The 16,218-nt window shown below is 38.3% G+C and overlaps 1 protein-coding gene across 14 annotated transcripts in view; it reads left to right on the plus strand.

The window, feature by feature from the left end:
- FAM13A (family with sequence similarity 13 member A) overlaps nt 1–16,218 on the plus strand; it is a 316,899-nt gene that overhangs the window by 16,461 nt on the left and 284,220 nt on the right. For 7 of the 14 annotated variants that reach the window (XR_011437490.1, XM_014738692.3, XM_070263409.1 and 4 more), the window contains exon 1: nt 5,714–5,961. The exons of 6 other annotated variants lie outside the window; for them this stretch is intronic. Coding sequence is in view for 7 of the 8 variants with exons in the window: in XM_014738692.3 (XP_014594178.1) it covers nt 5,887–5,961 (75 nt within the window). In the remaining variant the exon portion in view is untranslated. Of the gene's footprint in view, nt 1–5,559; nt 5,962–16,218 lie in introns of those variants that run through there. One more of the 14 variants, XM_070263410.1, reaches the window with a different exon arrangement.

Below are 16,218 nucleotides of genomic sequence, written 5' to 3' on the forward strand. Positions count from 1 at the left end.
TGACCCTGAGCTAACGTCTGTGCCAATCTTTCTCTGTTTTTTTGTATGTGGGATGCCACCACAGCATGGCTTGATGAGTGGTGTGTAGGATCCAAATCTGCAAACCCCAGGCTGCTGAGGCGGAGTGCATGAACTTAACCACTATGCCCCTGGGCTGGCCCTCACATTTTATGTTTTTGATGCCATATTTAACCTCTTTTGTGTGTGTGTGTGTGTTTCCCTTAACCTCCTATCATGGAAATAGGTAATTTTAGTACTTTTGTCTTTTGACCTTCGTATTAGCTTCATAGGTGGTTGATCTCCTACCTTTACTGTATATTTGCCTTTACCAGTGATTTTTTTTCTTTGATTATTTTCTTATTCCTGTTGGTGGCCTTTTTTTCCTCATTTAAATAAGTCCCTTTAACATTTCCTGTAAGCCTGGTTTGTTGGTGATAAACTTCTTTAGTTTTTGCTTGTCTGGAAAACTCTTTAGGGGTGATGCCATTCTTGATTGACTAGAAATGATGGATTGTCACTATTGGGTTGGCTTGTAAAACCCATTGGTTTACTGAGACAAGTTGCTGATTGATTTAACAGGTTTAAAATTAGTTATGCTGTTTATTTGTTTCCATGACTACAGAACAATTGATCTTTTCCTAGTAGTGTGGTAATTTTTTTTTCTCAAGTGGGATGAGAATGCATCTAGATTTCAGAACAGAAATGAGATCATCAGATTATGAACTGGACCTCTTTCTGGGAAACCCTTCAGAAAATAATTAGGAGAAGGTAAGAATAGGCCCAACACCAGGTAATGGGGGCACTTGTAATCAAGTAGATTAACAAACCCCAGAAAGACCTATTTCCTAAGGAACCAAAGCACAAGGATTAGTCTTTCTATGGATATGTGAAGACTCATGCCCAGTAATGTTACTAAATGGCCTACAGCAAGGGTCAGATGGTAAATATTTTAGACTTTGCATGCCATAAGTTTGGTCCCTGTTGCAGCTACTCACCTTTGCCCTTGTGGTGCCAAAGCAGCCATATGCATTAAGTAAACAGATGAGTGCGACCACATTTGGTCTAGGTTGGCTGGATTTGGCTTGTGGTAGCTGAGTTTGGCACACAGGCTGTAGTTTGCTGATCCCTGGCCTGGAACAAGTAAAGTTTCAGGTGCATCTACTGTCAGGGATTCAAAAACCAAAATATCTGCATCTCTCTGGTCAAGAGAGTACATAAATGCTAAATAGTTGCTGACTGACCGATTTCTGATATCCTGTCTGGTTCTGCCATTGATTCTAGTTAGTTGGGGTACTCAGTGAGAAATAGCTGGAGTAGGGCTAGAGCTGGAGTAGGTACTGACTGAGTTTGGAGGAAAGAGCTGCCAGTGTCCCATTTCCAGAGGACTTCAGGTGGTTCATGCTGTCGATGCCACCATCGCCACCCCCCATGATACTTGCTGGTCTCTGCTACGTGGCTAACAGTACTGTATCTACAGGCTACTGTTGTTCTTCTGACAACTGTTATTTCTACTCCAGCTGAAGAGATTTTGTCCTTTGAAAACTGATAGCTCTGCCAGTTAACATCAGAGGGTTTGACTTTAAAGCATTTTTAGCTTTTTTGGAGGCTACGGGATAACCTGGCCCTTTTAGCTTCTTCCATCAACCTTCCCCACGTCAGAGGCTGATATGAATGACAGCATCCTAGGGGCCTGACCATCAGCTGTGAAGTCACCTTGACTCCTTCCTCCAGGGAGCCTACGGATCTTCTTGAAAATATGATATCCTTTGTCCTGCTGTGGTATTTCAGCATTTCTGCAAGTAGTCAGGGAATTAACCCACCATAATGGGCTATTTAGAAAAGCACTTTTAAAAATTTCTTTATCCTTTCTGGGGAAAAAGCAATAGCTCATATTTTATATCAGCAAATCTCTTGGCTATAGTTTGTATATCTTAAGGTTCTTTGTAAATCAGTACTCAGAAATATACATGTATGACACCTCAGAGAACTTTTTGGAATTAATTGGTCTCTACTACTTGTATCCATTTTGGGGTCAGGAAAAGAAAATGATACTTCAGATTCTAATTTCAGATATATTCTGTGGAAAAACAAACATCGTTTGAAGTGAAGAGTATCTTTTAGCACTTTTGGTAAATGGCCTCTTCAGGGTTTCTTTTTGCAAGTGAAATCTAGTCATCACTGAGAAGAATAACTAAGGATAAAAATTTGTTAGGCACAGTGCTAATTTTACTTTATAATGGCATGTGAGAAGTTTTGAGAATCAGGACTAGATTTTTTGTCATCCTTACGTCAAGCTTATATGATAATATCCAAAGCAGAAGATGGACATATACCTACTAGAAACAGTAACAAGGGGTGTAATATTTGGTACCCTAACTTGTTCTGACACCACTGAATGGTTTTGAAATTCATCATGAAGAAATTATTGGAAAGAAGAGCAGTAAAATTTTGAAAAAGATGGATAATGAGAGAGGGCTATCCTTATCAGATATTTAAATGAATTATAAAGATAGTTATTGAAATATTAAAGAAGTGATATAAAAGTAGGAAAAAAAAAAAACCCTAGATAGAATATATTAGCCTGAAAAAGACCCCGGTATGTGCGTGTGTGTGTGTGAATTTAATATTAGGTATGGGTGTGTGAATTTAATATTAGGTAGTATAACAAATAAGTAGAAAATGCAAAATTTGCTCAATAAATGGGGCTGGGTCATTTGGTTAGTCTATTAGGGTAAAGACAAACTTGTTTTATACACACATAAGACCTTTAAATACAGTAGCATATTGAGAGTTTTCTTTCTTTCTCATGTAAAAGTTCAGTTGACCTAGGCTTGTAAGGCAACCATACTCTAGAAAGTCATGCAGAAGTCTAAGTTTCTTCCATCTGGTTACTCTGCCATCCCCTGGGATGTTGTCCCAATTCTCCCGTGGTTGAAGTTAGGTTTCTGGTGCACCTGCAATCCAGCTTATGATAAAGGGGAAGGAGAGAAAATGTGGAGCAAGGAATTTCCTAGTGAGCCTGTGACACAGAAGTGGCACACATCCTGTTTCTTCACATTCTGTCAATGAGTATGTTGTCACATGGCTCTATTTACCTGTATGAAGGCTGAGAAATGTAATCTCTAGATAGACAACCGCAGGCTAGCCACTACTAAGAGGGACAAAGAGCTCTAATATTATCAGAAAGAGATGGCGTGCTGAGGAGACTTAACAGTCTGGGCCACCAGTAGTTATATGGAAAATAAAAATCAAATCAATTTAGTATTTCATCTTTTACTATATTTTAAAATAAATTACAAGTAGATACGTAATCAAATCACATGACAAACATTCAAAATTATTTTTATTACCATTTGCTAGATACTAGAGTAAGTACTTTTTATGGGTAGTATCATTTAATCCTTACAGTGACCTTAGGACAGAAACTTCAACTGATAAGACTAGTTGATAAATGGACAAAGAAAATGCATCAAGACAGTTCACAGAACAGAAAGTACAAATGACTAATGAGGATTTTTCATATTTTTAGTTTTACTGATAATAAAAAGTGAAAATGATTTCTCATTTTAGAATTTATTAAATTAGGAAATATTTTACAAGATATTTAAACTTGGGTAGGGTGGGTTATAGAATATAAACTGCCAAAGCCAGTGTCTGTCAAGAGCCTTAGCACATATTTACATTCCCTGTGATCCAGAAGTTTCACTCTCAGGACACTGTACTAGAAAACAGAATGGGGACAAAGCATTACTTACAATCACACACACATAACGTCAGAAACCATGTAAATGTCTAAAAATGGGAGAATGACTAAAACTGTTATATAGTGAGAATAATACACGTTATTAAAATTGGTTATAGTGTTATTAATGTGGGAGCATACCTCTGATACAATGTTCAGTGAACAAAATAGGGTATAAGATGATCAGAGAATAGATTTAAATTATGTTTAAAAAGCATAAAAGACTGGAAGAAGATATGTGTTTCTGGGTGTCCTTTGTTATTCTCTTTCCCTACTTCGTCTCTGCTTCTTTATTAGCACCTCTGCATTTACTAATCAAAAGGTTTATTTGCTTATTTTTATTCCTCCCTCCCACATTGGATGATCTAATGTGAGATCCAATGAGAGAAGGTACCAGGTCTGCCTTGTCTTATTGTGTGTACGTTATATAGCATAGCGCCTGGCCCAGTGTAGAGAATAAATAATGATTGGGTGATGTTGGATGAGGGGCATTAGGTGACCTAATCTGTAGGCTTTTATTTTTCACCGTGGACTGACAATACTTCTATAATCAGAAAAAGAAGACAAAATTTTAAGATATTTAGTTTGTTTTATGATTTTCTTTAGTAATCAGCCTGTTTTCTAATGGGTGAATGGGAAGCAGAACTAATAAAATCTAGATTAAGGTGGAATTAGAAAAAAGCCTTTTTTTATTTTTTGGTGAGGAAGATTTGCCCTGAGCCAGTCTTCCTCTACTTTGTGCATGGGATGCCTCCACAGCCTGCCTAATGAGTGGAGTAGGTCTGTGCCCAGGATCCAAACCCACGAACCCAGGCTGCCAAAGCAGAGTGTGTGGAACATTAACTACTCGGCCACGGGGCGGACCCCAAATTTTACCTTTTTTAACAGAAGACTACGTCCCTTCTCCCACACTCATTCCCTTGTATGGCCTTGGGATGGTGGTGTTCTGCCTTGTGAAAGAAGAGTCTGTCCGGTGTTCTCTGTGCACGTATAGAAATAGAATGACTCTGTCCTGTCCTGCGACTGGCTCAACACGCTCTGCTGTCTTGACTTTGCCGTGGATAGTGTTGGTTGGCTATAGATACACAAAGAATATTAGGTTTGAAGAGGAGTATTGAAATGGGAGCTGATTTCAGTTTTCCTTTTCCTTTTTCCTCTCACCTCCACCCCTTAAGATATAACCTTATTATGTTTTGTTATCGGGGGGGGAGGGGGCAATGTAAGTCTTTTAAAGTTGGGTCAAGTGAAATTTCACACGTAATATTAGTCAGCATTTTCTTAAATGTGCCAGGAAGAAGATTTGGCGGAAAAGTGGTAATTACAAAAAATAGGACAGTCTCCTTCTGGCTTATATGAAATGGATATTTTAGCTATCAGTTCAAATATTTGGAAATGGGAAAATCGATCCGATTTTCTAATGACACAGCATATGGAGTAGGAAGTCATTGAAAGGTCGGCTAGAAGCTAATTCTGCAGACTGAACCACATGTAGAATTGTGGATGTCTAGAAATGTGTTGTTTTATGTCGATCACCACTGTATGTGAACGAGATAATGCAAAAGTAATTAGAAGCCGTAAATAAGAGCTACATAAAATAGAGCATTTTCATTTAGAACGGTTCTGATAGAATAAAGGTGGAGGGAAGAAAATTTTGATAGAATTTAACTGGTTTCTGGGGAGCAATAGAGGTGAAAACTGCCTCAGAAAAGTGAGGAATATGCCTGCAGATTTAAACCGGAGTGCGAATATGTGAATTTTTCTTAGAGACGAGTAGCCACAAGGAAGCAAGTTTGCGTTTTCGCTTTCTGTCCTCTCAGTGAATACCACCCGGTGGTCGGCAGCTGTCTGAAAGGAAGACGACTGTGTGTGGCATCCAGCAAGTCAGGTTTAAGAAAAAGATGTCAGCGACTTAAGTCTCACGTCACGTGACTCCCTCTACTTGCCAATACTAGATGCTGTGGATCAAATTTCAACTCCAGGCCGTCCTCCCGGCCATGTGGGTTTAGCCGAAGAAGCAGCAAAACCACACTTGTGAAAATGTTTGGAGCTGCTCTTTGCTTACCGCGGGGCCTCTGGATTAGGAGCTGTTTTTCAGATCAGAGTGTATCCACTGAATGGAATTTTAGTGTTGTGCTGTCATTTTGATGTTTTCATCCGGTCTTCATCAGTTCTGCCAGACATTTCCTGCGAGAATGGGGGCAGGAGCGCTCGCCGTCTGTGTGAGTACAGGCCGCCTCTGTCTCCTGCAAATACTGCCTGGGCTCGGGAGAGGCCTCTGCCCTCCTGGTTTTGCTGAGATGTTTGTGTGACTTTGTTTTTCCTTCCAAGGAGGTGGGGGAAGATTTGTTACTGAAATTCCTATCTCTTCAGATGGACATTAAGCCATATTGGGGGCTGCATTTGTCACTTTTGTCCACTTTCCTTTCCAAAAAAGGTGAAGGAAGATGCATGCTGAGTTTATTTGGTTAAGTCAACTTGATTTATCCTAGAGCACTCTCAAGCGGCTTAGACTTTCTTTTTCTGAAAAAGTTAAATATGAATGCCTAATTGTAGTTACTGGAAAAAATCTTGTGGCTAGATTGAGAAAGAATCAAAATAATCATTTATTACCTCTGAGTACATATATGCCATTTTTCTATTTCACATTCTTATTATGATTTGGTAATTCTAGAATTTCTGTTTCAGCATAGTTGTGAAAGTGATGGTGAAAGAGCTTGGCTGATGTTTGTGACTCCTTAATCAACTGTAGAAACTTCTGGTTGTTATAATACAGTAGCATCAATAAATAAAGCTGATATGAAACCCATGGAAAACTATGTGTATGTATTTCTAGGACTGAAATTCATGAATTTCAAAAGCAGTTCTGTTGGTGCTGATACATGACCTTTTGCAATAACTAAGTATTGTCAATTATAATTTACAGAATGCTGTAATTAATTTTTATTTACATATATGCAAAATGCATAAATATCATACATATCCATATTTCAAGTTGATATTGTATTCCAAGAGGGCATTTTATTTGTCCCAGAGGTAATAAATGAGAAATATCTTATTCTTTATTATCACTTTAACTGCTCACTGTGTTTCATCACATTTAGAACAGATGCTTTTTTTTTTTCAGTTTCAGAAAGAGCTGCAATTTGTTGTGGGTTGTGATGGCATCCTGAAATATCTGGGCACTTTTTGACACATAGGCCCCGAATGGTCACCAGATGGTGCATCAGCCCCACAGATTGAATTTTCTTAGACTGCAGGGTGACTCCCTCGTTTCCATGCTCAGAACTTGTCAGCACGCTGTGCGCCAGCCTACCTGTCTCTGTCTCTCTTCCTTTGAGCCCCGAGCCTTGCCCAGGTATCCAACTGAGTTTCCTTCCTCCAAAGAGTTTCCTTCAAGATCTGATTTGTCTATGTGTAAAATAGTGAGCTTTTATTTTACTGCAGACACAGGTCTGCATTTTTGCAGCTTTGTCAAAGAAATGCTTCAGAACTGGAAACGTGCAGTTGAGGCAGCAGACTGACCTATTTGTCGTGAGATTTGTGGTCATCTCTGATTGTCTGCTTAGATCCTTGCTCCTTACCCTTGGCCTGCAGACATTAATATCAGCCTTGATGGAAATGCAGACAGACTATGAATGAAACTCCATATTTTTCCTTAATTTATATCCAAAGCGTGTACAAAATTTCATTTAAGCTAGACCTAAAAATCATATCGTTTGAGACTGTTTACTCTGGTAGATGGTGATTCTCAGTGATTCCTACCCTTCACCTTCAGGCTGGCCTTTGATTGCGCTGTGTCCCAGTTTTTCATGTGAAAGTAAATACTTACATTTTTAGGAACTGTAGCATAGGATTCCCGAAAAACATAGCTATTGGAGAACAAAACACCTTTTTGTTTTGTGGCAGAAAAGTGAGAAGAACTAAGTCACACATAAATGCATGCATGGGGGCTGATATGTCTAAGTAGAGAAGTAAAACTAAAAAATAGTATATCTTATATGTAGCAACTGCTCAGGTCTCCTCCTGCTGAAGATAGTCATTTTTCAGACAAAATAACAGAATACCAATTATTTGTAGAGTATGAGTGTGTGTGTGTGCATGTGTGTGTGTGTGTTTATGGATTCTTGAAGTGGGGCACAGACTGGTTGAAAGGTTCCTAAGTCCATTGACTGACCAAATTTCTCCTCTTCGTTCCTTTTGTTCTTCTCTTTCCCGTATTGGTGGTGGTATTAGTAGAACTACAAGTGGGCTCACAAATTTACTTGTGGTACTCCTCATATGTACAGGTAGAGATAGGTTCTTTACTGTAACATAGCTATTTTTTCTAAGTCAGTCACCCCCAGGCATCATGGGAAACTACACTTGCCAATTAATGTTATCTTAGTCTCTTCTAGTTTTAAATGTCACCTTTGGATGACTCGAGCTCTCTCAGGTGGGTCGTGAGTCGCTCACATTTCCCCGCCTCTCCTGCTGCTCTGTCCAAGGTGGTATCTGGGCATTTTGCAGAGAGGTGGGCTGAGAGTGGGGAGTTTGCACATTCTAATAGATGAAGAAAGGGGGCGCCTAGAATACATGTGTGTAGGTTTTTGTAATATACTCTGGATGTTCTGATTTTGGAGTGAGTTCGGGTATCAGATCTGTGACTGGTGAATGTGTGGGTCAGTTCTCTTGGAATTGTCGGTGGTCTGTCTGTCCTGCCTTAGCCCTAACTCTGGCTGGCGCTGGCAACAATTCCAGTTCTAAACAATTCCAGGCCTTGTGGCCTTTGTCCTTAACTCAGGCGCCTCCACTGCTGTAGCCTTACCACCTGGTACCATCAGCACCTTACATGTATCCCATAGTGCAGTGCTTAACTTGGTTCTTCTGTCTCTACTTAATTTTAGGTTGATTATGTCTACCAAGCTGTCTCCTGACATATTATCAATACTTAGTTATATCTATTTTCCTTATTGTTTTTCTTGTTCTCTATTTAGCTGAACTGAATTTTCTTAAATAATACAACAAACATATGTTATGCAAGTTGAAGTTTCAAACCATCACAGTTATCTTTGTAGTTTCTAGTTTGGCGTTTAGTACCAACTTCATCCCGCACAGGCTACTTTTAGGTTTTTTCAGAAGCTGTGATGAATTTCTTGAATTTTTTTTTTTTTTTAAAGATTTTATTTTTTACTTTTTCTCCCCAAAGCCCCCCGGTACATAGTTGTGTATTCTTCGTTGTGGGTTCTTCTAGTTGTGGCATGTGGGACGCTGCCTCAGCGTGGTCTGACAAGCAGTGCCATGTCCGTGCCCAGCATTCGAACCAACGAAACGCTGGGCCGCCTGCAGCGGAGCGCGCGAACTTAACCACTCGGCCACGGGGCCAGCCCCTCTTGAATTTTTTTTTTAAACCTACTATTTTTTGTTTGGAGCGTGGCAGACTTGAGCTTAAATCCTGGTTATATTACTTACCTTGCTCTGATTTTAGACATTATTGAGCAGTGTGTTGTCTTGATAGCAGATTTGAGGAAATATTTGACTATGTGTTCAACTCTCTTGACATAATTTGTCTTTACTAGCAGACAATAAAGTTTGGACAGAAGGGGTCATATCCTTTTTTTTTTTTTTTGGGGGGGGTGAGGAAGATTGGCCCTGAGTTAATATCTGTTGCCAATCATCCTCTTTTTGGTTCAGGAAGATTGTCCCTGAGCTAACATCTGTGCCAGTCTTCCTCTATTTTGTATGTGGGACACAGCCAAAGTGTGGCCTGACCACCACTGTGTAGGTCTGTGCCTGGGATCTGAACCATGAATCCTGGGCCACCAAAGCAGAGCACACGAACCAGAAGGGGTCATATCTTATTTGTATTACTTGCCTCTTGCTCAGAGCTAGGCAGTAGTATTTGTTCAATAAGTGTTTGCACAGAACAAATAAGTCATGCACTAAATTTTATAATTTTACCTATGTGTATTTTATTTTTAAATGGATCTTTTGAAGACCTTCAAGAAGTTAAAGGCATGTCTGCAAAGGCGTTCTATCTGCATGGTGCTTTTTGTGAAAATGGCACTATTTCCATTTAGCAGAAATTAGCAGTATGCTTGTAAATGTTTTTGTATTTAAAAAAAGAATCTTGTCTCCAACTGAATAGCACAGGAATTCTCTTACTCTAAAATTGCACGTGGTCGATGCAGGTGACTGTGCACATCCGTTCCGTCTCAGATGATACGGAGGCTGGTCAGTGCATCGCCTTCCCTCAGGTGGGCATGTGGTCTACATCAACAAAGGTAATTAATGTTGAATGTCCAAATAGACAAGCCCCGGAACCTGAGTAGCTCAGGGAAACAAAGATTATTTTGCAGATGACTCAAAGTCTGATGCAGTTTTACAGACCCTCTCCTCCATCTGGTGACTGGTATCCAGGCTGCCTTAGTTCTGTGATGTATTTCCTGTTGTAACACGTGACTGTGTATCCCCTAGGCTTTCTGTCAGGCAAAGGAGGAGATGGAGGAGGCACACATGCTTTTACCTGCCTCGTTCTGGAAGTGACTCATTTCTCTTCTCACTGTTCATAGCTTTGAACTAGTCGTATGTTCCACCTGAATGCAAAGGCGATTGGGAAATGTAGAGAAATATCTCATGGAATATTTGTAAACACTCTCTCTGGCCCGTAACATAAATTGCTCAATCAAACAGAGAAAGACGTATATTCCCTGATTGGGATAGCAGTCTGTCTCTAGTTCACCTACTGAATGTAAACAAGGACTTCAACACCCCAGCTGCTGCATCTATCAAGAGGAAAGGCAGCCTAAGATAACTTAATACATCAGTGAGTGGCAGGAAAGTGGGGACATTCATGAGCCAATGAAGCCACCAATTAGAGTCATCTTTTCCTCTCAATCATTTATGTTATTATAATGTGATAATAATAGTCTCTATTAGCCAGTTGGAGCTGGAATCCTAATTACTTGCAGTCAAAAACATCCTAACTGATAACACCTCATCATGCAATGGCTTGCTGTTCTGTGGTTGTGGGAAGCTTGTCATGAATTGGAATGAGGCAGGATTTGAAGGCAGGAGACATGGCTTTGAGTCTTGGCTCAGCCTCTTGTTGGCTGTGTGACCCTGGGCAAGATACTTAATCTCTCTCACCTTCCTCACCTGTCAAATAGGGATAATAGCAGCCTAAATCAGATGGTTATGAGAATCAAATCAGATACTAAAATGAGAATACATTGTAAAGTATTCAGCATCATAAAAACAGTACCTTTGTTATATGGTAGGCTACTTTCTGTCTTGCCTTAAGGCGGTTTCCTTAATATTGTCGTAGGTGAATTCTACTTTATTTTAAATAAAATGAAAGAAATTCAGTGATCTGAAGGGACTGTTTATATTATTGGACTTAGACTAAATTTTAAACATGATTGAATGTTTAGTTTTGCTTTTTTGCCACAATAACCAATGATAAAGTATCAGAAGACTAGACTAGTAATAGTCAAATGAAAGCATGTATATTTTCTTCTGCTAATCTGAATTGTATTGCAAAAAAAATTTTCATCTCTGCCATACAGAATTCAAAAATCAAATGTGGTTAATAACACGGTTATAGATTAGTACTTAAAGGCTGCGTATAGGTAAAGTCACTAGCATCTAGGTTACTTGTTTCAGGGTCAGTTCTTTTGAAGCACAGTTGGTTGTGTGGATTGGCTTAATGTTCCTGTGCAGAAGATTGTAAGTAAGCTTTAGTGACAGCAGTGGAAAGTGCAAACTGGCATGAAGTAGCATATAAAGTGAAAGAATGGGGTTATTGGGTAGAGAAGACTATGCTAGGATGGTAAGTTAGATTAGATTAAATCTGATCTAAATCTTAAAGCTTACTTAGGGAAATTAAATTCCAAAGAAAAGGAAGAAACCTGTGTCCAGTAGTTTCTGAAACCACAAGAAAGCATGCTTGAGTTGTTATCTGTAACTGTGAAGCTATAATGGTTTATAAAGAGGTACTGTGGCAAGTAATAGCATTCTTAAGTTTATGTAAGTTATTTAAGTAAATATTTATATGTTCATATAAATAACAGGCACATTGGAGACTTTTAAAAATTTATTGTTCAGGGGCTGGCCCCGTGGCCGAGTGGTTAAGTTCGCGCGCTCCGCTGCAGGCGGCCCAGTGTTTCGTTGGTTCGAATCCTGGGCGCGGACATGACACTGCTCATCAAACCACGCTGAGGCGGCGTCCCACATACCACAACTAGAAGGACCCACAACGAAGAATATACAACTATGTACCAGGGGGGCTTTGGGGAGAAAAAGGAAAAAATAAAATCTTAAAAAAAAAAAAATTTATTGTTCAAAATCAGTCATTTATGGGAAAAAATTCTATATGGTTTTATTTTATGACTAGGATTTATTACAGCTACTCCTTTAAGACTAAGTTTGGAGGGCTTAGCAAAGCAGATATCAAAATAGTAAGAATTAAAACAGTTTAATAATGCTAGTCACTTGAGGAAAAATAATTGCTGGATTTCTTCCTTACTCTTTATAGATGGATCAAGGATATAAATATCAAAGTGAAAGCATAAAAATACTAGACAAATATATGTGTGAATTTAAAAATTAATTTTGGATCAAGGAATGTCTTTCTAAAGAAGACCCACGATAGAAGCCCTGAGAGAAAAGATCGTTGAATTTTTCTGCCAGACAACTAAAATGTCTGCACAACCCCAAATATCATAAACAAATTAAAATGCCAAAAGAAAACTAGGACAGATATTTACAACACACATCACTAAAGCCAGATTAATTTTTTAATATACTAAAAGTTCCTACAAATCATTAAGAAAACTACCCAAATAAAAAATGGGCAAAGCTTAGGGATAGGAGGTTCACAAATAAGAAATGTGTGTTAATAAACATATGAAAATTGCTCAGTCTCATTCATAGTTATAAATATTGGCAAAATTTAAAATTTTTAACGCCCGAGGTTGACAAGAGAATGAGAAGCAGGCACTCACATGCTGACAGTCAAACTATAAACCGCTGAAGCATCTTTGTTGGGCAGTGTGGTAATAGGTACCACAACTTATAATTGATGTACCGGTTGATCTAGCAATCTCACCTCTAGGTATTTATCTTACAGGTACTTGTACAGTTATATAAAAATGTTCATTACTGAAATATTTGTAAAGCAAGAACTGTAAATAACCTAAATGTTAGTAAACAGGATTGATTAAATCAATTATAATATCTCTATATAATGTAATATTAAACAGCTGTATGTGCCAATATGGAAAGACATCCAAAATTGATCAAGTAGCAAAAATAAGGTGCATATATGTACAATAGTGTAGTTACATTTGCCTTTTTAAAAAGTATATGCATTTATGTGCTTAATTATGCATAGAAAATTTCTGCAAGGAAACAAGAACTATTGGGCTGGGATAGGTAGACTTTTCAGTTTACTCTTGTATGTTTGAGTTTTGATCATGTGCCTGTTTTACTTTTATTAAATTTAAATTAGTAAAATTAGAGGCTGCTCAAAGAATAGGGAATGGTAGCTCTGTCCAGAAGAAATAGATTGGTTTACAAACATAAAGGCAATGGATATTACATTTGAATGTGTACAGTACTTTTACAGATATATATTGAAACATTTAAATTACTTGAAATTGTCTAAGGTATAAAAGGAAGTAGATTTTCCCTGCAAATTCCACAGGGCAGACCTAGAGCTGGGAAGAATGTAATCAAGCAGTTTCAATCCAGTAGAAGGAAGTGTCTGAAGATTCCAGTGTCTAAAAATTAAGCTGGTTGTCTTATGAGGTGGTCAGCATTCCAACACCAGAAGTAAGAAGGAGAAGGCTGAGTGGTTATGGGACGACTTGTTACAGGCTTCTCTCATGGCATTAGAGTTATGAGGTGAGACACCCTTGCAGGGTTCTGGGCTTCTCTGAGTCGTGTACTACTTAGAATTTGTAGCTCTCGGCCAATTATACTTTTTCATTTGTTAAACTGTCAGAAAATTTAGCACACACATGCCTTTTTTCACCCCTGTAGTCACTTCAGTTAGGGCTTCCTTTATTTGGAGGACTGGATTATTAGCCAAAACTGAGGGCAGGATTCCATGATCTTAATGATAAAGCTAGGCCCTTGGGAAGGCTAACATTTTAATTGGTAAATGGAGTCGTCTTAGCTGTAAATACAGATTTTTTTTTCAAATGAAAGAATTAGAGAATATTACTATAGGTTTGCTAAATTTTTACTCTTTCACTGTATGAAAAATGTACAAATTACTGAAAATTATGCAATAGAAGTCAGTTGAATGTTTCATTAATTTCCAGAGATTCCTTTAAGAAACTAGTTTTAGTTAAAATGTAGATAAATGATCTCAGAAATTATTTCTCTGATTTACACTGTAAATCACAAAAGTCTGCAAGTACTTACATGCAACATTAGTTTTAAGCACATTTGGTATTTCTGAGGCTATATGTTTTAAAACCTTAATTTTTCCAAAAGCAAAATGTCTTTATAGCTCTTATTTTTTTTTAATTAGGTCTTTAAGTTGAACTGAGTCTTTGTAACTTTTTAAAAAAAGTTTTCTGTTTTCAAATTTACATACTGCTAAACTTGTTGAGAAACAATGGCAAAAATAGCCTTTCCAGGAGCACTTTTCAAATTTGACTCATAGCAACCTCTTGCAAGACAGTTCTCTTCTGTTTCAATCCTCTTTGGCTCTATTAAGACTGCCAACAATGATGAGCAAAAGGTTTAACATTAGTGACATTACAGACTGTCCCCTTTTTCTCCAAATAACCAAGGGATTCTAAGCACGCGAATGTTTCTGTGCTTTCAGATTTTTAATACATTGGTATAGCAGTGGTAATCACTTAAAAGTGAACCACCCCAGAACTTACGTGTTGCATCTAGAATTATTGAAGAGGGAGGGGCCGGCCCGGTGGTGCAGCCGTTAAGTTTGCACGTTCCACTTCGGTGGCACAGGGTTCGCCGGTTCAGATCCCAGGTGCGGACATGGCACCGCTTGGCAAGCCATGTTGTGGTAGGTGTCCCACATATAAAGTAGAGGAGGATAGGTATGCATGTTACCTCAGGACCAGTCTTCCTCAGCAAAGAGGAGGATTGGCAGCAGATGTTAGCTCAGAGCTAATCTTCCTCAAAAATAAATAAATAAATAAATACATAGAATTATTGAAGAGGGATAAAGTGTGCTATTATAATGAAGAATGTGGAATGTTTCCAAAAGCAGATTAATTTCAGTGTATTCTTTGTAGTGATGCATAGTCTTATTTTGGCAGGAGATTACCAAGCACTTGATAACTTATTTCTATGTTTTTAACAGCTCTTCTGAAGTGTAATTTACATACTATAAAATATACTCATTGAAAATGTTCAATTTAACGATTTTTAGTAAGTTTACCAATTGTGCAAATATCAGTCTAGTTCCAGAACATTCCATCACCTCAGTAAGATCCTTTGTGCTAATTTACAGTTAGTTCCCATTCCCAACACCTGATCTCCTCCCCCACAATCTCAGACAACCACTAATTTACTTTATGTTTCTATACATTTACCTTTTCTGGATATTTGATGTAAATGAAATCATATAATGTTTATTCTCTTGTGACTTGCTTCTTTCACTTAGCATAATGTTTTTGAGGTTCATCCATGTTGTAGCATGTATCAATATTTCATTCCTTTTTATTGCTTAATAATCTATTATATATCACATTTTGTTTATCCATTCACTAGTAGACATTTGGATCATTTCCAGTTTTGGCTGTTAAGAATAATATTGCTGGGGCCGGCTCCATGGCCGAGTGGTTAAGTTTGCACGCTCCGCTGCGGTGGCCCAGGGTTTTGCTGGTTTGGATCCTGGGTGCAGACATGGCACCGCTCATCAGGCCACACTGAGGTGGCATCCCACAACTAAAGAATATATACAGCTGTGTACTGGGGGGCTTTGGGGAGAAAAAAGAAAAAATAAAATCTTTAATAATAATAATATTGCTGTGAACATTCATATAGAAGTCTTTGTGTGGATGTAGTTCCGTTTCTGTCAGGTCAGTACCTAGGAGTGGACTTGCAGGATCATATGGTAGATTTATGTTTAATGTCTTAAGAAACTGCCAACTGTTTTCCGAAATCGTTGCATCATTTTACATTCCCATTATCAATGTATGAGAATTCCAGTTTCTCCACATCCTTGCCAGCATATTGTTTTGTTAGTCTTTGTTTATTATAGTCATTCTAGTGAATTTGTAGTGGTGTCTCAGTTTCTTAATGACAAATGCGATAGGTATTTTTTTCATCTGCATTTTATCCACTTATATATCTCCTTTGGCTAAGTGTCTGTTCATATCTTTTGCCCATTTCTTTATTGGGTTGTTTGTTCTTACTGAGTTGTAAAAGTTCTTTTTACATATTCTAGATACAAGTCCTTTATCCAGATACCCAACCCGCTAGGCGTGGGTTGTCCTGTCTGACTTTCTCTTTGT

The sequence above is a fragment of the Equus caballus genome, chromosome 3 (genome assembly GCF_041296265.1).
Source record: "Equus caballus isolate H_3958 breed thoroughbred chromosome 3, TB-T2T, whole genome shotgun sequence".
Classification (NCBI taxonomy): domain Eukaryota; kingdom Metazoa; phylum Chordata; class Mammalia; order Perissodactyla; family Equidae; genus Equus; species Equus caballus.